This window comes from Candoia aspera, chromosome 2 (assembly GCF_035149785.1).
Source record: "Candoia aspera isolate rCanAsp1 chromosome 2, rCanAsp1.hap2, whole genome shotgun sequence".
In the NCBI taxonomy this organism is placed as follows: Eukaryota; Metazoa; Chordata; class Lepidosauria; order Squamata; family Boidae; genus Candoia; species Candoia aspera.
Window position 1 is genome coordinate 108,694,634 of NC_086154.1, and position 20,676 is coordinate 108,715,309.

Below are 20,676 nucleotides of genomic sequence, written 5' to 3' on the forward strand. Positions count from 1 at the left end.
CAGATTCCCATCTCACATCTTTAGAGTGAATTCAATATCGTTCAATCATTGGTTCTAGCAATCTGTGGAGAAAGCTGCAAGTTGCCAACTCACCTTACAGTTGTGCTGTGGGCTGTGGCTGTACATTCCACAAACTAGCTTTTCTCCAGGCATCGCAGAAGGGTCTAAAAATGAATGCACAGCCTGGCTGAAAATCCTAAATACTCCACTGCATATATTTGGAAGACCAGAAATGGAAACAATAATAGATATAAAAATAGAGGTGTGGCACCAGTGGGATAGACTTGAAAGATAGTAATAAACAAATATTGTGATGCTGTAATGCTGGCCAACCTGTTCGTTTTATTCTTTATTATTTTCATATCCAGGTTTTATCCTCACAACATTCCTGCAAGGTAAATTAAGCTGGTTCACCAAGTGAGCTTTGTGTTTGGGTGAGGACCTGAACTTGCCAGGTGCAGAAAGTGTTTGTTTGTTTGTTTGTTTATAATTGGGCAAGCTCTTTTCTGTCACAGAAGATCAGTGGAAAAAGGATGAATAGTGAGAGAAATACGAGGCACCAATGTGCTGGCTGCTGCTGCATAAAAACTCTCAGGAGAGATGGCAAAGTGTTGTTGATGCAATCTAAGCGAGCCTGGGCAATGAATGATGGAAGTCAACCCCTTTGGCAGACATGAAGTTGGGAAAGACTAGTCAGAGATGTTGCATGGCGTGTTAGGAGAACAGTGGCAGAGAGCATACCTAAAGGGTGCAAGTCAGGGATAATTTCTGTTTAGAGACTTACAGATATTGCAGCTGGGGCCACATAGTCGGCAGACCTCAATTTCCAGTTGTTTCCACATTGCTTCCTTGTGCTGAGGTTCCTGTTAGAATATAATACACTGTATGTTGTGTGTGTGTGTGTGTGCGCACAATATATATGTTGTAGTCTACACAAACTGTGTATATGTTGTGTGTTGCTCTTGAGCCCATTTTAGATTGAAACGAAATACATTTTGTTCATATCACACTAGATTCAGCTAGTTTCCTGAGGCATTATATTTCTGAAATCCCCATTGTGAAACTGTGAGCACCACATGCATATGGAATTCCCTTGGGACCTGCCAGGAGCTGTACCCCATCTGGCTTTTCCAATATTTTGAGATGTGTTTAAAAACCATTAAATGGGAAGCTGGAATGCTGCAAACTAAAATCCAATCTCTAACATCGTCATTTCCAAAAATGCTCCTGGCTCTACATGGGCCCCATAAGTTTTTTTTAGTAAATAAAAATGTGGGAGGTTACATAAAATACTTGAGCGGTAGAGGTGGGGCCAAAGCAGGTGGGGAGCCTATTCACTAGTTTGTCTTTTGCTAAATTCAATGTTTTGTGATGGGTAATGCCCAGAACTGCCAGCTCAAGGCTGCAGAAATATGAGTGATCACTAGTCAACAGCATAGAGATACAGAAAATATTGGCACCATGCTGCCATCTAGTAGTTTTCCAAAGTTTTATAGCCAAGAGCAAGTCATTTTACCAACATGGCAGCCACTCTATGAATGAGCATGGGAAGGCACTTGGTATGATATGATCTTCAAATTCCTGACATTTAGGGATCATGCTCTAACATAATGTTAAAGAAGCATGCTATGCCTATTGGGCACTCTAAGTATAACTAAAATATAACTTTTGATTATAACCACATGCTTCCAATGTGGCAGATATTTTAGCAGATTAATTTTGTTTTCAGTCATTTCCAAGGCATTGGTTCTTGATGCTTTTCCTAATTAAGCCTGCTTTATGGGATACTTGCTTGATACTTCCATGAATGCAGCTGATAGACAAGTATATAACAATGTAGAGTATTTCTCTTGCAACATGAATATATAGCTTATACAGCAAGTTTCTAGATGGGCTGCCTATTCTGTGCATTAGCTATGGACAGGGTTGCACTTCATTCTTTACCAGAGACAGACATGATTTATGATGTGGAGATTAGTCTTTGCAGGCAAAGAAGGGTATTGCATGAAGTGGCTGTTGAAAACCGTGTGAACATAGCTGGGAAAGTCTCTGCTTGTACAGAGGCACATTCTTCAGAGCACCAGGGTGGGGTCTCCCACTCTCCCTCTGGCTTTTACTCATTCAGTCATAAACTGGTTTTTCTAGTCATTTTTTTTTAGCAAGTTTTCATCTCTGCTCTTGATCACCTGCAGCTTGGGGAGGAGCCTTCCAGATTCTGCTTTTAACAACCTGCACACCTTCTCAACCTTTCCTGTCATATCATCTCAACAGGAGCAGCAAGCAGGAGCAGCAGCCAGAGCATACGCACGCCTTCCTTCAAGAGCCTTCCCGGTACCAGGAGCAGGGAGTTTCCAAGGATAACACCAAGATGTTCAAAGGGGTGGGCAAAGGCTTGCCAAGCGGAAGCTCCCCAAACAAAGGGTCCCCCATCAAGCAGTTCAAGTAAGTTGTTGATTCTGATGGTTTTCTTTTGGCAGAAATGAACCAAGATCTGGAGTTAATAAACATAAAGGGAGAACATTGAACCACAACTGCATACAGATCTATTTTTTAAAACTTAAACAGCCTAAAGGCTAAGGATTCAGTCCTGAGTCCACTTGCTGGGGCACGGCCCCACTGAATTCAGTGGGATTTATTTCTGAATAGTCATATATAGGATTACACTGTAAGGTACTCATCAAGGTGCTAAGGGAAATCATGTTTCCTGTTTAATAAAGGCAGTGCAGGTTCCTTCCTCGTTGCTTAAATTGATCCCTTGGTTGCTGGGACCAAGTGAAAGTATTATTTGTTTAAGAGGATACCTGAAAACTAAAATATGTTTTTGCCCCTGGTGCAAGTAGGCCAGAGTTGAATGAGAATTCTCTTTCTCTCGTATACCCTCCATCATCTTTTCCTAGTCTGGTACTGTATCCATGCTGGATGGGAATTCTAGGACTAGTATTTTAATATGCCTCAAGGGCTTTAAGACTGAGCAGACCTAGAGCTTTTTTCTTTTTCCCATGGAGAAAGTTGTGAAGCAGTCAAGGTCTCTAAAGCAAGGAAAACGTAGAAGAGGTATAGAAAATATGTGCAATGGACATACACTGGCTTTATTTTAAGGAAGTTTCCAGACTCCCTAACAGTTTGAAATGATATTGATTACACTTGTTTAATGGTCAGACTTTTTTTATAAAGAACTTTATTAATTTTCAGAATATAGTTAAAATACAAAAAATAGAATATAGGAAAGATAGAGTACAGGACTAAAGAAAAAAGAAAAACTATACTGTAAAAGTGCAGAACAGACAGAGAAATTGACTTCCGACCTTGTCCAATACAGATATGAATACATTTACAAATATAAACTCTTACCATTAGTTAAACATTAGTAACATTATTTCTATCAAATCAAACCATTTAATTATTAAAGCCCAAAATCAAAACTTCATTTTTTTCTGACACAAGCAAGTAGTCTAAAAGTGGTTGCCATGTAGAAACAAACCCAGAAACAGTATTTTCTCTTACCAATGCTGTTAACTTGGCCATTTGGGCCAGCTCCATCAGTTTAATAATCCAGTCCTCCACTGTAGGTATTTGTGGTTCTTTCCATCTTTGTGCATATAAAAGTCTTGCTGCTGTAATCGTGTATAAAAGCGAAGTCCCATGTTGTTTCTCAAGCTGCTTCTCCATCAATCCCAAGAGAAACAGTTCTGGGGTTTTTTTGTAAGTCCACTTTAAAGATCTTTTGCATATTAACACATATTTGATCCCAAAATTTTTTGGCCTTCTCACACGTCCACCAAAGATGATAAAAAGTTCCTTCACCAAGAGAACATTTCTAACAAACAATAGTTACTCCATTATACATTTCTGACAACTTATCAGGAGTTAAATAACAATACACCATTTTATAAAAATTCTCTTTTAAGTTATAATTCAAAGGAAATTTCAAACCTTTGTTCCACATGTTCTCCCATTGCTCCAACTTAATATTGTATCCAAAATTCTTAGCCCATTTAATCATACATTCAATGGTCAGACATTTTTTAAAAGTACATGCATACAGACAGCATGGATTTGGCATTCAAAACACATGAACCCTCTTTTCTATTTTCCATCAGTTTAATTCCTACAAAATTTTGCACTAGGCATGTATTTTGGAAATATAATCCATCTATCAACTGCCTTCTTTTGGTCACCAGCTAGAAGATCTGGCTGCCTTTTTTTTGGATAGAGATTAAGAATCTCATATTCCAAAAATGCATATTGGGGGCTGTCAGTTGAATATCTTACTGCCTTTTACTGGCATGGCTGCAGTAACTAACAGAATAAGTTTACCTGAAATATGAGAGAAAATATGTCACTGGAGGGGTATTTATTTGCTAGATTTCTGTCTCACTTTTCATATGGGAGCTGTAAGCAACATAATGTTCCCTCTTCCTATTTTCCCCCCAACAACAACCCTGTGATGTTGCCTGGGCCAAGAGAGAATGACTGACCCAAAGGCACTCAGCTCCTGTGGCTGATGGTGAAACAGAACCTTGGTCTTTCCACTCCTTGTCCAACCCTTCACCACTAAACCACAAAGTATACTCCAAAACCCCTACTTGCCAAAGATAGTCAGTATTTGTTGGTTGATTGATTTTATAGGTTTTTTCTTCTCTCCCCAGTTGTACTCTCTATTTTGTCTCTGGTTTGGTGAGAGGGGGCAACTTTATCAGGGACCGGCTACCAGTCCCCAGAAGGAAATGTCATAATGCTACAGCTCTAGTGAAAAGTAAAACCTGCCAAATTTAATAACCTTTGGACTTAGATCAATGGATAAAATGGCAGCCTGCCTTTAATGCTTATGTATCTAGGTAGATGCTATGCTAGAATCTAAAGTGTTCAGCAAGATCCAGCCTGCCATTTCATATAGACTACATACGGTTGTTAAAGTACATTATAATTAACATTAGAACGGTTAATTCTCATATTTTTTTAAAGCGAAAAACTATGAGCGTTGCAGAGGAAATGAATACAGCTAACAGCCAGGAAGTGATTCATCAATAGGTTAAATCATGGAGAGGGTGAAGTTGAGTGTGACACTTGGACTGGTTTTGCTTTCTCTTCCAAAATGTTGAGAGGAATGGATATGCTCAGATTCCTGAGTTCTGTTTTCTCAGATTCCTGAGAAGAGGAAGGTGTTGCTGTTTGAAGGCTTGTCTGATGAAGTCCCACATGGAGCTGTGCTCTTGAAAAGATTTGATTTGTAGTGTTGAATGCTTGTAGGTACAGCTTGAAGCACTTAGCACAGATACCAATCCTCCATGCTTTGGTGGCTTCAGGGGTTTTTTTAATCCCATTTTACAATTTTCAAAATCCCCTGAATTTTCATTTTTTTTACATAAAAGCTTTATCAAAAAATTTTCAGGATATACATATAAACTAAAAAGATTGAAACAAAGAAGCCTACAAAGAAAAAGAAACAAAACTAAAAAGGTGTGAAAAAACACAAAACGAACTACTACAAAGTGACTTCCGACTTTCTGCAATAAGATATACATAAATCAATATCAATCTCTTACTCCAGTTCATATTATAGTAAGCATTACTTCTATAAAGCATTTAAATTCTCAGTATTACATTCCTTTCTAAAACAATCCCTTGAATGTTCAGATACCTCCATCTTGTTTGAAGGTGGTGTCATTTTGACACAACAGAAGGAATGGCACTTACAGAAATGATTTTCCTATTATTATGTACATCTAAGAGTAGCAACAAAATATTGCAATGATTAGAATGTTACTCAGTTCCATGTTCCATCAGCCATGCAGTCTTCCAGGAGACTCTATTCCATGCTCCTTCCCATCCAGTTTTTGACCTCTTCTCCCAACCGTTGATCAGTGACCCATGGCTACTGAGAATGCTCAGTCTTCATTGGCTGTATTAGGGGTTCGTTCCTTAGATTTTTTTTCTCTTTACATTTTCCTCATCCATCTGAATTTCACTTGTTTTCTTCTGAGGTTTGGGGGGAGCAAGGGCAAATGGTGAAAATACATTGGATACAAAGGGAAACACTTGCTGGCGTTTTCCGTTCACCTTCAGCGTCTATTTTGTACAGGCACTCTTACTTTTCTGCCTACCCATGGATTTGCTGAATATATTTTTGAGCCTAAGAATACTTGTGGTCTGTTGCTGTGGGCTAGTGAGAAGCCTAGAGAAAAGGTTTGCATTCAAATGACAACTGAAAAGAGAGATGAATTCATTAGGTTCTGCTCAAAGGTAGCAGAACTCAAGAACAATCCTAGCTACAGGATTTTACTTTAATTCTCACACTTTACAACCAAATTTGTTGATTTTATGGTACAGCACCTGCTGCATTTTAATTGGCAGTTTACCCAGAGCATTATGAAGGATGTCATTATCTGTCTAGGGATCTGCATCAGGTGACTATCTGGAAGCTAATTGCATGTGTAATATCTTTTCTTTAGTTTACTTTTTCAGATTACACCTCATTTATGCAATAAATATGCAATATGAAGTATATGGCTGGAGAGGGTATATAGCGTTAGTACACTGTTAAAACTAAATGTCTTTCAGCTTTGGGAGTTCTTGAATGTAAATTACTTGGAACTATTTCATTCTGTACTTATTCATTCTGGTGCCACATTATTTGAGATTTAGTCCTATAAAACGTTAACATTGTACCGTTGGTTTCCCAGGGAAAAATATACATGGAATAAAGAAATCCATGGTGATCTTGTAGAACCCATCAACCTGAACTAGAAACGTTTCAGGAATTCCACTGATTTGCAGTATGTCTGTTTGTAATAAACAGCGAGAAGGATTTGGTTTGCTGAATGGAAATTGCAGTCCTGGGTGCTGTATGCATGTGGGCGAGGGCGTGTGCTTGATGGTGCAGAATAACCCTGTGGTGAGCGACTTCACTAGGAGAGAGCTCTGCCATACCAGCGGAGGAAGCTGTCTTCTACTTAGTGACACTACGGCCAGATTCCCTAACCACGTTAAGCCATAATGCGTTGTATTTGGTTGTGTTTAGTGTATTATGTGAATGCAGCCATTGTGGCTTTTAAATCACGGCTTATTTTTTATCTTATTGCAAGAACCAGGTCAATTAAGAAGCAGTGGCTGACCAGGTTTTCGGCTATAGAGCTCTCTGCCTCATTGCCGGCAAGGAATACTTTTACTGCTGATGATGCTGGGTGGTGAGACTCAGATTTTTTACATGCAAGCCGTATTCAGAACCAAAAGCACCAATGGCCCTCAAGGACAGCTGTGATGATTTTATCCATTTTCATTCATGAGCTGTTCCTGAGATGTGGGCTGTCAATAAAGAGCAGCAATGTGGGCCTTGTTTGAATAGTTCTCTCCGGCAAATCCAGTAAACAAGACCGGGATTCGAGAAAGGTCTAGAATCGTGATGTGCTAGTTGAAAAGAAACCTTAAAAAATGAACACCTCTTAAAAGGTAGAATGTCTTTATAGACCTGAAAATAGATTCATCCTACTTTACATCTAGAACATCTAGCTAGATATATACTGCTTTACATTCAGCCCAGTCCATATATTCTAAATCCATTATTTGTTCTTTTGTGTTGTCAATTGGCTTTTCGTCACCAAAACAAAAAGCAGGTAACATGGGTGGTTTACAGCAGGGTTTCTCAGCCTCGGCGAGTTTAAGAAGTGTAGACTTCAACTCCAACAATTCCCCAGCCAGCATGCCAGCTGGGGAATTCTGGGAGTTGAAGTCCACACATCTTAAACTTTCCGAGGTTGAGAAACCCTGGTTTAGACTACCTGGGATTGCCTTCCCAGAACTCCCCACCAATGGGGGCAAGATTTTGGAACGTGCATTGTGATGTTTCATATGGCTTTCTGGATTTTGCTTTTGATACAAATGACTTTTGTAGTTTCCAGATCCACTGTAATCTTATATAAATCTGTTCATGTTATCACTATTTTACAGAGCGTGTAGTATAGCTGGGCAGTGCTTTGGATTTATCCATTGTTTTTACTTATTGTTCCTGCCTGCTTGTCATGCAGCTCAGGGCAACTACCAAAACATTAAAAACAGCAAATACGTTTAAAAAAAAAAGCTAAGTGCTGAGGGGAGCTTTTGCACTCAAACAATTAAGATGGGCTTCTGACTTAGTACCCGAAGGAAGAGATGGATCTGCAAGGCTTTTTGAAAGGCAGGCAGGGTCAAAGCCATCTGGAAGTCAGGGGGAATACTGTTTCCAACAGTGACAGAGGAGGCACATCAGCTTGGTCCAACAAGATAGCACTGCTTGAATGATGGAACCTGGAGCAGGCCAACTCCGTCAGGTCTTATTGGACAAGCAGAGGAAATAGGAGACATGTGCCCCAAAGCGAACCAGCAGCTTGACTTGCACCCGGAAGCCACTGGCAACCAGTGCTGCTCGCATTATAGCGGTGTTCCATGAGTGTACCTAGGTGTGTCCATAACTCCTCATGCTCCTGCATTCTGAACCAGCTAGAGCTTGTGTGGCGTTCAAAGGCAGCCCCAGGAAGAGCACATTGCAGTGGTCCAGACACAAAGACAAAACGGGGGGCTGGCGCACACAGGGGTCTGCAGCTAGCATCTCTTAGCTACTCCTTAATCCAAAAGCATCTTTTCCTAGGATCAAGAGGATGTCCTCCATAGCTGCAGGATGATCTCAGGAAAGGACCCTGCTGCTTTAAGGAGCTGCAGAGCAGTGCTATGCTTGCCCTCTTCATGCTCTGAAATAACTTTTTGCCTTTGAATTAAGAATGCTGCTCAGATATACTATATAAGTAATAAGCCCTGTCAAGAATCTATGCTATGTCATGTTTTCTGAGTTCCAACTTCTTAATCTTTATGTTCCCCAGATCAGCCTTTTTTTGAGGAAGCTTACTGAGCAGCTCCATATGCAGTCTGTCTGATGTGGAAAACATCCTCAATATGCTTTACTGCTACAGCATTTTATTACCATCCTGACCCCACATACATTCTCTTAACACGACTGGGGTTCACTGAGAGCACTTGCCAATCACAGCTCAGCCTGCACTCAGTACTTGAGTGCAGAGAATGGCAGCCTAGCCTGAGATATCAGCTAATCAGCACTCAATTTCTCTGCTCAAACATGCCAGTTGGAATTTGCAGTTCCACTCCCTCGCCCCGTTTCTAGAACTATGTGAATTCATAAACAGCAAAAAAAAAGCAAAGACTTATGAAGAAGCAGAAAAGTTTCAGGCATCTCCTCCATATACACAGTCCATGCATGTGTCTTCATGAATTTCAAAATTGCTTTGCAAAACCATTCACTAAGGTAATCTGCTGTGTGGGCAGATGGTACAGGTAGATTGTTTGGAGAAACTGTAGCAAAAGCACAGAATCTAAACATGGCTTTTTGGGTTCATGGTAATTAGGGTTGCTGGCAAACTGCATTTTCATTACAAATCTTTCAAGTGTGGCATGGTTGCTAGCTTTCAGGGGAGTGTCTGCACCTGGCTGGGAGAAACATGAGTTGGGTGGCAGGGACCACAGTAGGTAGTCTGTCCATGTATCTGGAATGATACATGTTCAGCCATAAAAGAATCAGAGAGCCGATGGGAAAGATTTCATTTTTAGGGGGGCTAAAAGAAGCATCATATTTATGATTTTAAAGTATGTTACTACAGCTTTGCAGCTGGAGATACTGTATGTGATTGCCTTGGGACAGGGTGTGTCAAGCTGTAGAGATGTGGTATTCCCTGTAAATGGAATAGACATTTCAGTTCTTAAAATATTGGCCAGCTCCATGCACTCTTGCTTCCCCTACATTGTAGTAGAACACCCATAATACTCTACTATCCATAATAGTTACCAACTGTCAGCTATGAACACAGCACTTTTCTTCAAGCTTAACTCTTTGGGGGAGGGCCAAGCTCCTGGGTGCAAAAAAAAACAATTGCATAACTGGTTGGCACGGAAGTATTTGTTTGCATTGGCTGAAGACATTTGGGAGTGGAAGTGAGAATAATTACTAATTTGGAAGAAAGAAGAAGGATCATCTGACATAGGCTGGGCTGATACTGGCTGGTTGTGAATATTTTATCCTGGTGAGGAAAGATAAAAAAACAAACACATATGGTCACTGTTTTAGAAAGAGACCATTGTGAATCCAGTTGGTAGTTATTTCTGGATCCATTATTTCAGAGAGATGCTTTTGAAGATGTCTTGGCTTGACTTCCTTACAAGTTTTGGGGAGGGCTTGGAATGGTATCTCAGAGGAGAGGATCCTGAATTCTTCTACAATTCAGGTCTGGACCCCATTTCCCCATTTGACTTCCATCCAGAAAACCCCTAGCCAGAAAATGTGTCTCCAGAGGCCATGTGGGTGGGTGAAAACATAGGAAGCTCATGGAGTTGACAAAGCAGCTAGCATACTTTGATAGATTAAAAATATTTGATGTAAATAGACAGGAAGAATTATTAAATGAGAGGAAGAGTTAGCATAAATCCCACAAAAGGGAGACCTGCCTCACCAACTGCTTGGAACCCTTTGAAATATGAGCCAGCAAAAGCAGGGGATGATCAGTTGTCCTTATGGGTAGTTGGGCTTCCAGACAGGTGATGGTTGTTAGATCCTGGACCAAAGATTCCTAAGTGAGGAGTGTGTGTGACTTTAATTCATACCATACCTTTTCTTCAAGGAGTTCAAGAGGACAGATGTGATTTATTTTGCCCAGATGTTTTTCTTGGAAAGCCAAGTCTGAGACATGACCTAGCTTTCCAAGAGCATTTGAATTTCCCATAGTGTCCTAAAGCATCTGATATGGCATATGATTTGCTCAGGAATATTGCAGAAAATTTGGATGATGGGCAGCTTCCCAGACTCATCGACCACTGTCAGATAAACCCAGTGACTTGCAAGGAAAGGTAAACTAGCCAAAATAAGTGAGTCAATCATAGCATGTTACCAAATGCTAGAGACTGTCGTGGTCCCACCTGGCCATCTTAAAAGAAGCACATAGCACTCTTCAGTCCTGTGCATTTGGACAGAGGTTTTGCTGATGGGGACTGGCCAAAGCCCAAACCACAAGAAAGGTTTCTTTGTGCTACAAATTGTTCACTCCCCTCTGACACTTAATTCCTGTATAGGTTCTTTTATTTACAAAAAATGGTGGGCCAAAGAACACTCTGAGTGACAGCGTGCTGTGGTTTCTTGCATACCATGCCATGACCTGTAAAGTGTGAGCAAGCATCTTGAAGCTGTGACTTTCCTTTGGTCAGGTCAGTTGGTTGATCTATAGAAAGGGACTTCATGAAAGCAAACACCTGTGTAAGTTTGTCTCAACATGCCTGAGAAGCAGTGTGGAATGACTCATGTTCCTTCTAGTTTGGCAGGAAGTAACAACTGGAATTCTGGGTGGTGCTCAGGTAGTTGCTACCATGTCTCCTCCTCATTCCAGGGAGGGGAAGGCTATGAGGCAGCAGCAGGAGACAAGCAGATTGTGCAACTGACTGAGAAAATGACAAACCAGTTTCTGTTTCCAGGCTACTGTGACCAATGACCTCTGAGGAGTGGGGTGGGAGAAAAAAAAATCATTATACAGATATATCAGTTTTTTCCAGCAACAGTATTCCTGTTGCTATTTAAGTGCTAACAAGCTGACTTTAGGTACCTGAAAAATTGCGATCATGCAGAAGGAGCAACCTTGTTCTCAGGAACCCCAAAGGGCAGAACTAGAACCAATGGGTGGTAATTATAGGGTGCCAGATTTCAAGCTAAACATTACAAGAAAGTTCTGAATGTTCATTTTTTTTCCCACAGGAAAAAAAAAATCTGCTTTAGGAGGTGGTTGGCTCTCTTTGATGGAGGCGTTTAAGCAAAGGTTGGGAAGCTGTTTCTCAGCAACGCTGCTGTTGCATTCCGCATTATGAATTCTTTATTGAACGGGAGCTGGCCTACTGTACCTCCAAGGAATCTTCCAAAATTATAGACACCGTTGTATGATATGCTAAAGTGTACCAAGGTTAGGCTTAATGTGCTGTCCAGACTTGTAGTCCCAAGAATATAGCTAAAGTAGAGAGCCTTAACCACAATCTGGAACCATTGTTTAGAGTATATTTACTTTCCTTGACCATGCTCTCAGAACTGCAATGCCAGAAATTAGCCCATCGTTAACCCCATCCCCTTCAGCCCCTAGAGCAGTGTTTCTCGAGTTCAGCCACTTGAAGTGCTGGCTGGGGAATTCTGGGAGTTGAAGTCCACACATCTTCAAGTGGCTGAACTCGAGAAACACTGCTCTAGAAACAGGGCCACGCATCAGGAATAGATGTAAACCAAATCTGCTCCTACTTCAGCTGCATCCCTTTTTGCAGAAATACAGGTTATTGGGGAGGGGGACCAAAAAGGGAGTGTGGAAAGATTAGCCCTCCCGCACCCCACATATGGTACATGTAGCTCAAGTTGAGCTACCACCTGTTTGTGGCTTTTTTAGGGTGTTCTGGGAAGAGTAAAAGAAGAAAAGGAAGAGACTACCTGAGACAGTGTTTCTGCTTACTCATGTATGAGCCTGTCCTGCAAACACAGCCTGTGCTTCTGTGAAAATGTGATGTTCCTGAAACATAAAAGCTTCTTTTGAAGAACAGCATCTAGATTGAATAGAATTAATTAATAACAGTACTTTGTTACAGTACCAACCCATTTTTCCGGAAAGGCTGGTTCATTTCCCTACATATTGCTAACAGTATTATTTTCTCATGCTATAAATGATTGTGTATCAATATCCTTCCTTCTTTGGTGGATCATCACACACTTTCCATTCCACAATATTAATTTATTCTAGGATTTGTGGCTGCTCTGGTAATGTATGATTAACAAATGAGAGGGCTTAAATTGGGTTTTAACTTGAAAGACCAGTCAGCATTTTAGTTGTAACACTTTTTTGTAACTTTTTGTGAATCTCTTAAAGATTTTGAGTTCTAATTATTTATGATTCCACTGATTTTTTTAGTTGCTGAAATGATAGGGTGTGTTACAAGACATACAACCCCTGTGTATTGAAAGCTTTTGATTAATGATGTGCAGTGGAAGTCATTTATAAGCAACAGAGGACAGATGTTTCTCAGACTCGCAAATGGATGTCCCTTTCTCTCTCTCAATCTTCCTCTGTGCATCCTTCTTTTCTACTGATTAATCTGTTTATCTTATCTGTTTTGGTGTTAAGTAACTGAGAAGCTAGCGAGAGACAAAGTTAAAGGCATATTCACACCTCATAATGCTTTCAGTAAATATCCATATGCTCAGTAAACTTACTCTTCGAGGTGAATCTTTTGTGGGGGGGTTTTAAAAAATACATGCAAACTAAAAACAACACGGCAACATAATTTTCAGCATCTTGCTGGGGCAGATCTGTTCTCCTTTAAAGGTTTTGACATCAAATCTTTTCCAAACATTCAACAATGTTTTAATTATTCTCCAAATATTTTTGAATGCTAGTTGTTTTATACCCAATGCAGTATCAAACGGAAGAGATGATCCCCAACCCATTTTATTTGGTGGGGTAGCAGGCAATGAGCGAAGCCAATAAAGTCAAGAACAAGGCTTGATGGGGAAAGCAATTTCCCACTGCATGCCAGAAAAAGTCCTGGGGACACAAGAGTCTAGGAAATACAAAGCTGGGGGGGGGGGGGGGGGCTTTGCTACTTTGCCTAGCAAATTTATAAGGATCTGACCTCATCCCATTTATGGCCTTCCTCTTTTCTTCTGATGCTTCTACTTCCTCACTCACCCATCCCTATAAGACGTATATTAAATGCATCAACTCTGTACAAATTACTTTGTCATAAATTTTGGAGAGGCTGGGTGAAAGGCAGCAATAAGTTTTTTTAAAAATAACAGTTTATAGAGTAAGTAGTAGAATATGTTTCTTGTTAAACAACTAATGTGCTATGGTATATCACATGAAAGAACCCTTTCCAGGTCAGACATCTGCCCAAAATAAATGTCTGTGTCTTCTTACAGACCATGTTTGAACAGGACTCTGGGGCCGTGCATTCAGCTCATAAGGGTAATGGAGTGTCTTACTGTTGCTTATTCTGAGCAGATGGTGCTTCCAGACAATCAGCCTTTCTATTGACTTAAGGACCATACCAGCTTTTCAGCAGCAAATCAAGGAGCACACTCCAGTGTAATCAGAGTTAAGACTCCTTCTGTAAAATCTATTATGCTACAATTTGTTATCAGGAATGTTTGAAGTGTTAATATGTTTTCTACTACAGATTAAGGTTACTATGGTAACTAATCATTTGGTTGAAGAGGTTGAATTTAATTGTCCTCTTTTGGGATGTTAATTTTTGCACCTGGGGAGAAGAACTTGCCTAGACTTGTTTTAGTTTCAGTTTTCCTTCTGTGTAGGCATGGAGAGAGTTAAGCAGCTCTCACTGAGAGCCTGTAAATATGATTGCTTTCTGTAAATAAAATTATTTTTTATAGAAATGCCTGGTGTGTGACTTTTCTGATCTCGCCTGGGCCAAAGGCTTTCCTAGCAATCTGCTAACAGTTATGGGCCCAGTAAGCAGCCCAGTAAGCCCAGTAAAACCCCAGAGAGAATAGAGAGATCAGCTCCACACCTCATGCACAATTTAAAGGCAGGTAGCAAAGACTTGTGAAGATTTTCTTTGGAGCCACCTGGAGATTTTCCAGAAACTGCCAGTCTACAGGACAAAGAAGCCAGCTGAGGTGACTTGCAAAAGAAGGAAGAAGCCATGGCTACCTCCCAGCCCTCAGCGATGCCTCTGGAGCGCCTATCAGAGACCAACTATTTGAATTGGGCCCTGAAGATGGAGATGTATCTTCGCAGAGAGAATCTTTGGCTGCCAATTGGTGAGCAAACCCCCAAAATCCCAGTGCTGAATGGCTGAGACAAGATGAGCTGGCTAGAGCCACCATTATCCTGGAAGTTGAGGACAATCAGCTAGTCCACGTGCGAGGTATGCAGTCTGCAAAGCAACTTTGGGATGCTTTGAGAGACTTGTATGTAAAGGCAACCGCAGGGAGTAAAGTTACCCTGACAAAAAAGCTATACAAAGTCTACCTTGCAGAAGGAGATAGCCTTCCTGAGCACCTGCATTATATTCAGCAGCTGTTTGTTGAGTTGCAGGAGAGAGGAATGGAATTTACACCTCTCACAAAATCCTATATCCTCCTGTCCTCACTGAAGGAAATGTGGGACACACTGATTTGTACCCTGGAGGCTATGCCTGAAGCAGACCTCACCCCATCGTATGTTATACAGCGCTTACTCGCTGAATGGGAGAAGAGAGAGGAAAGATCCCCCCGACATCTCTTCTGGAAAGCTGCAGTACCAGAAAAGAAGGGAAAGGAAGCTGAGGCCACAGCACTAGCCAACCAGCGATGCTTCACTTGTGGTTCAGCTGGACATTTGCAGAAAGACTGTGCCTTGAGACCCAAGAGTAGAAAGACAGAAAAGAAGAACACAAGGGCAACACAGAAGAAGGCTCTTCAGACAACCCAAATTGCACAGGTTGCTGAGAAGGGTAATTCTGATGTATGGGTGTTAGATTCTGGGGCCAATTGTCATTTATGTAATTGTAAAAGCTCTTTTGTATCACTGTCTAAAACTGAAAGACAAAGTATCTTTGGCTGATGGGTCTGTGACCAAAATTATGGGACAAGGTGACTTGTATTTATCCTGCTTGGGAGAAACTGTAAAAGGTGTGTTGTATGTGCCAAATTTACAATCAAACCTTTTATCTGTGGCACAATTGGCTGCAACAGGGTATATCATAACATTTAAGAAAAATGGTTGTGAGGTACGTAAACATGGAAAATTGTGTGCTACTAGTATGTTAAAAGACTCCTTGTACATTGTGCAAAACGCAAGGAAGCCAAGCTGCAAGGCTGCAGTTGGCAACACTCCATATCATGACCAATGTGTATACCTGATGCACAGGAGATTTGGTCATGCTAATTTCAAGTATATAGTACAAATGCCACAGCTGTGTGCTGACCTAAAGATAAAACCCTGTGACAGATACTTAGATTGTGTAGTTTGCAAAGAATGCAAAACACTAAAAGCTCCTGTGAGTAAGCACAGTGACAGAGTTACAACTAGACCTTTGGAAATTGTACACTCTGACATTATTGGTCCTTTTGCTCCAAGTCTTGGACAAGCAAGGTATGCAATGACCATCACTGATGATTTCTCAAGATACACATTTATCTACATCTTAAAACAAAGATGAGGCATTTGAGAAATTTAAAAGTTTTGTGACATGGGCAAATAGAAAATTCCCTAGGCCTGTATCTGCACTCCAATGTGATAGAGGAGGAGAATACCTTTCTCACAAATTCAAAAGGTTCCTAGTGGACAAGGGGATAGAACAAATTCTTTCTAACCCTTACACCCCTCAGCAAAATGGTGTTGCTGAAAGAAAGGGCAGAACCTTGCAAAATGCGATGGAATGCATGCTTAGATTCACATTTATCTTTTAAATATTGGGGAGAGGCAATATCTACTGCCTGTTACGTACAAAACAGATTGTATAACTCTGATTCAGGACCCTCCATTCCATTTGTTTTATGGTGTGAAACCAAAGGTAAACCATCTTAGAGTGTTTGGTAGCACTGCATGGGTTCATATTCCAAAACAACAGAGAAGGAAAGGAGGCCCCACAACAAAGAAAGCCATCTTTGTTGGCTATGAACAAAGCCAAAGGAGCTACAGGTTCATAATGGGAGAGAAATTAATAAGTAGCAAAAGCGCTTCTTTTGCTGAACAAAACTGGGGGAGATTAAATTCTAACTCTCCAGTTGATCTGACCACTACAAGAGAACAGCAAGGACTTGCTGATGGTGATCTTTTGCCTGATGACATTAAACCAGAAAAGCAAACTGAAGATCTGTCTGATGAGACAGATGCTTCTCAGGAAAGTGATAGGAGTCAAAATTTAAGCCCTGTATTACCTCGCAGATCTCAGAGAAGTAATAAAGGCATTCTTCCATCACATTTTCAGGCTGAAACAGTAAAGGCTTTTCACATATTCACAGAACCTGAGTCTTTAGAACAAGTGAATGCTTTACCACCTGAGATTGCACAAAATTGGCATTCTGCCATGCAACAGGAGTTAGCATCCTTGAAAGAAAATAAAACATGGAAACTGGTAAATCTACCTCCCAGTGAATGCTGTCTAGGTTGTAGGTGGGTTTTCAAACTAAAAAGGGATGCTGATGGCAAAATCCAAAAATATAAAGCAAGGTTAGTTGCAAAAGGGTTCACTCAAAGGAAAGATTTAGACTTTGACAAGACTTTTGCACCAGTTACTAAAGGTGAATCAATTAGATTACTGTTGCTGCACTGAAAGGAATGTCAGTTAACCACTATGACATTCAAACTGCATTTCTCTATGGTGATTTAGACCACAAATTATACATGCAGCAACCCCCTGGCTATGAAAAAGGGGAGAATCTAGTCTGTGAACTGCAGAAGTCAATCTATGGGTTAAAACAAGCTGCTAGATCCTGGAACCAAAAATTAGATGAAAAACTGCAGAATTTTGGTTTTGAAAAAGGAAAAGCAGATCCATGTGTATATATGAAGAAAGACAAACAAGGCTGTATGTATCTGTGCATTTATGTTGATGATTTGCTGCTGTTCACATCAACAGAAAAACAAAAGCTTGATTTTGAAGCTTGCATGAAAAGCCATTTCACATTAAAAAGCCTTGGAACTGTAACAAATTACCTAGGTTTGGAAATACACAGGAAGAAGGATGGTAGCTTTCTGTTAAACCAAAGGGGAGATAATGTTAAAATAATGTGAATGGAAAGACATACAGAGTTGTCAAAGAAAATTGGTTTGCATCTTATTCTGTAGTACAAAAAGGGGAGTGTTAATATGTTTTCTACTACAGATTAAGGTTACTATGGTAACTAATCATTTGGTTGAAGAGGTTGAATTTAATTGTCCTCTTTTGGGATGTTAATTTTTGCACCTGGGGAGAAGAACTTGCCTGGACTTGTTTTAGTTTCAGTTTCCCTTCTGTGTAGGCATGTAGAGGGTTAAGCAGCTCTCACTGAGAGCCTGTAAATATGTTTGCTTTCTGTAAATAAAATTATTTTTATAGAAATGCCTGGTGTGTGACTTTTCTGATCTCTCCTGGGCCAAAGGCTTTCCTAGCAATCTGCCAACATGAAGGGTGTGGTCAAAACTGACAAGATGGCAGCTGTGACAGTGTGATCAAAGCTCCACCCATTTTTTAATGTGCATCATGGAGCTTCAATTGTATTGTTGTAACCACAATCTCGAGATTTTTTACCATACCTGCGGACAGCCCTGTTTGTTATACTTTATTTTGCCTTTTATTATTATGCTATTAATGTTCTAATTAATATCCCTGTGGCCTGGAGGTTGCTCTTTTCGCATGCTTATGCAAAGCTTTTGTAGAATGCATGGTTCCCTAAAGGTTTAAATGCACCTGGTGTATGATATTTGGCAACTGAGGTTGACAGTAGGCATCCACTAGTATTGATATTAACATTTACTAGTAGTATATAAAGTGGTATATTTTATCTTATAGTATTTGAGAGATTGTACTATGTGCCTTTGGTATTTAGCAAGTGTTCAGATTTGATGGAAAACATGTAATAATAATTTAGACATGAGACTTAACGGTCAATGAGTCTAGAGTGTTTGAGTTTTGAGTTTTTGAATTTGTTTGAGTATGTTAAATCATTCCTGCTCAAAATGCAAATTCTGTTTATTATTGAAAAGTCTAATGAAAAAAAATGAATGCTGAGGACTTCCAGGGGAGTATGGCAAACTAAAGACAGCTCTGCGAAAGCGGAGCTGACCTCCACGGCAAAGACCAAGGAACTGGCGGGTAGACCAGTTCCTTGGAACCTCTCTGGCTAAGGTGAGGACAGGAGATCACCTACCTGTGTTTTGCATGGCTACTTCTCACAAGGAGACCACAGGACAGTGATTTTCTGTGAGTCAGAGTGCCAGGAAATGAAGGGATCAGCCATCTTGCTCACAACTGTGGCAGAGCCTTTTAAAGGACCCGAAGTTTGTAACCTCACTTTCTAATCACTTTCAGAACTTGCCTATTACCTATCTTAAAGCTATTAGAAACCTTTGGAACAACAAGTTCGAAAAGTCTTCATCAGGTGAGTTTATCTTCAACTCTGAACAAAAGAAAAAATAATTGCAAGCTTAAGAACTTAAAAGAATTTGAAATAAACAGCAAAAAGCTAAATGAGATTTTGATCTAAGAAAGTTATAAATGGACTATTAAGGGTCCAGATAAATTTAGAATATTGACTTTTACTATAAGATTTTGGAATTAACTATAAAAAATAAACAACTTATCATGGGAAACAGACTTATTTTGGCTATCCTGGCAATTGCAAGTCATAACAAAAGAAAAATGATGATTTTAGAAACTGGACACTAGAGACTAAAGATTTTAAGCAGCACAAAAAAAAAAAACAAGCCTGATGACAGTTAATACTGGGACTTACAAAATGATATAAAATACTATAACATCAGAAATATTAAAGGAGATCTTTGAAGAATGGAGCCAGAAGTTAGTGACTACAATACCAACACTGCCAGTAATGATGTCTGCTTCTCTGGATAGACTATTTCCAAAAGATGTTAATGAAGGAATGACAGATGTGGAACAAATTTCATCTGACAAGATTGAGAAAGTACAGAATGTGGAACTACTAATTACGGGCCAAGAGAATGATTTGGAAAAAGATGCTTTACTGGATATGCAAAAGAAACTGGCTAGAGTTTTAAAAATTAAAAGGGAAATACAAATGAAAAACCAAGAGAATGACCTGGAAAATGTTTTCTTATTGGATCTATAAAAGAGGTTTGTTAAAGCCTTGAAGAAATCTGTGTGATGGAAGAAAGAAGAATTGAAGAGAAATGAAATCCTATGACAATATTTAATTGAATTAAAGATTAAGACTGCTAGAAGTAAAAGGCAGGAATATAAAGTTGGTTTATTTGATCAAGGTTAGAATAAGACTTTTTTTTTTTTTTTGCAAAGTTCTGGCAGTCCTTTATGGACTTTTTGCTGACACCAGTGATTGAAAAGTTGATGTTTTATAGATTTGCTTATGGATAAGGGATGGGATATGCGATGAAGAGATATCTGTTTAACCTTATAGGGGGTGAAGAGTTATTAAATTTGTTTATATTTATTGTGATGAAATCACTTCTTTATATATTTCTTATATACAACAATTGTATATTGTTGTAAGCTGCCCAGAATCACTTTTCTGTGAGATGGGCGGCTATACAAATTAGATTAATAATAAATAAATAAATCTTTCTTTTCTTTTTCTTCTTTTTTCCTGCACTTTTTACTCTTTCTTTCCATTCTCTTCTCTTTCACTAAGTATAATTGTATCAGTTTTTACTACTATAATTAAAATTCTTAATAAAATTATATTTTTTAAAAAATGAATGCTGAAATTTAAAATGTTACCAGAAGTTGTATATTTACAAAAAATAATTTTTACTCCATTGACAAGTGCACATCTGTTAAATATGCTTCAACAAAGCTTATTTAGTAACCTCCTAAAAATACCTTGAAATATTTCTGATATTTCAAGGTATTTTTAGGTGGTTACCTAAATATTACAAGGATTCCTTCTCAATATCATTTTCTATTACAGCCTTTTCCAAA

The 20,676-nt window shown here is 39.5% G+C and overlaps 1 protein-coding gene across 1 annotated transcript in view; it reads left to right on the top strand.

Moving 5' to 3' along the window:
* The first annotated feature begins 351 nt into the window (after window positions 1–351).
* EVPL (envoplakin) overlaps window positions 352–20,676 on the top strand; it is a 66,988-nt gene continuing 46,663 nt past the window's right edge. The window contains exons 1-2 of the mRNA XM_063293050.1: window positions 352–455; window positions 2,285–2,442. Coding sequence (XP_063149120.1) covers window positions 2,369–2,442 — 74 coding nt within the window. The 5' untranslated portion in view covers window positions 352–455; window positions 2,285–2,368. The remainder of the gene's footprint in view (window positions 456–2,284; window positions 2,443–20,676) is intronic.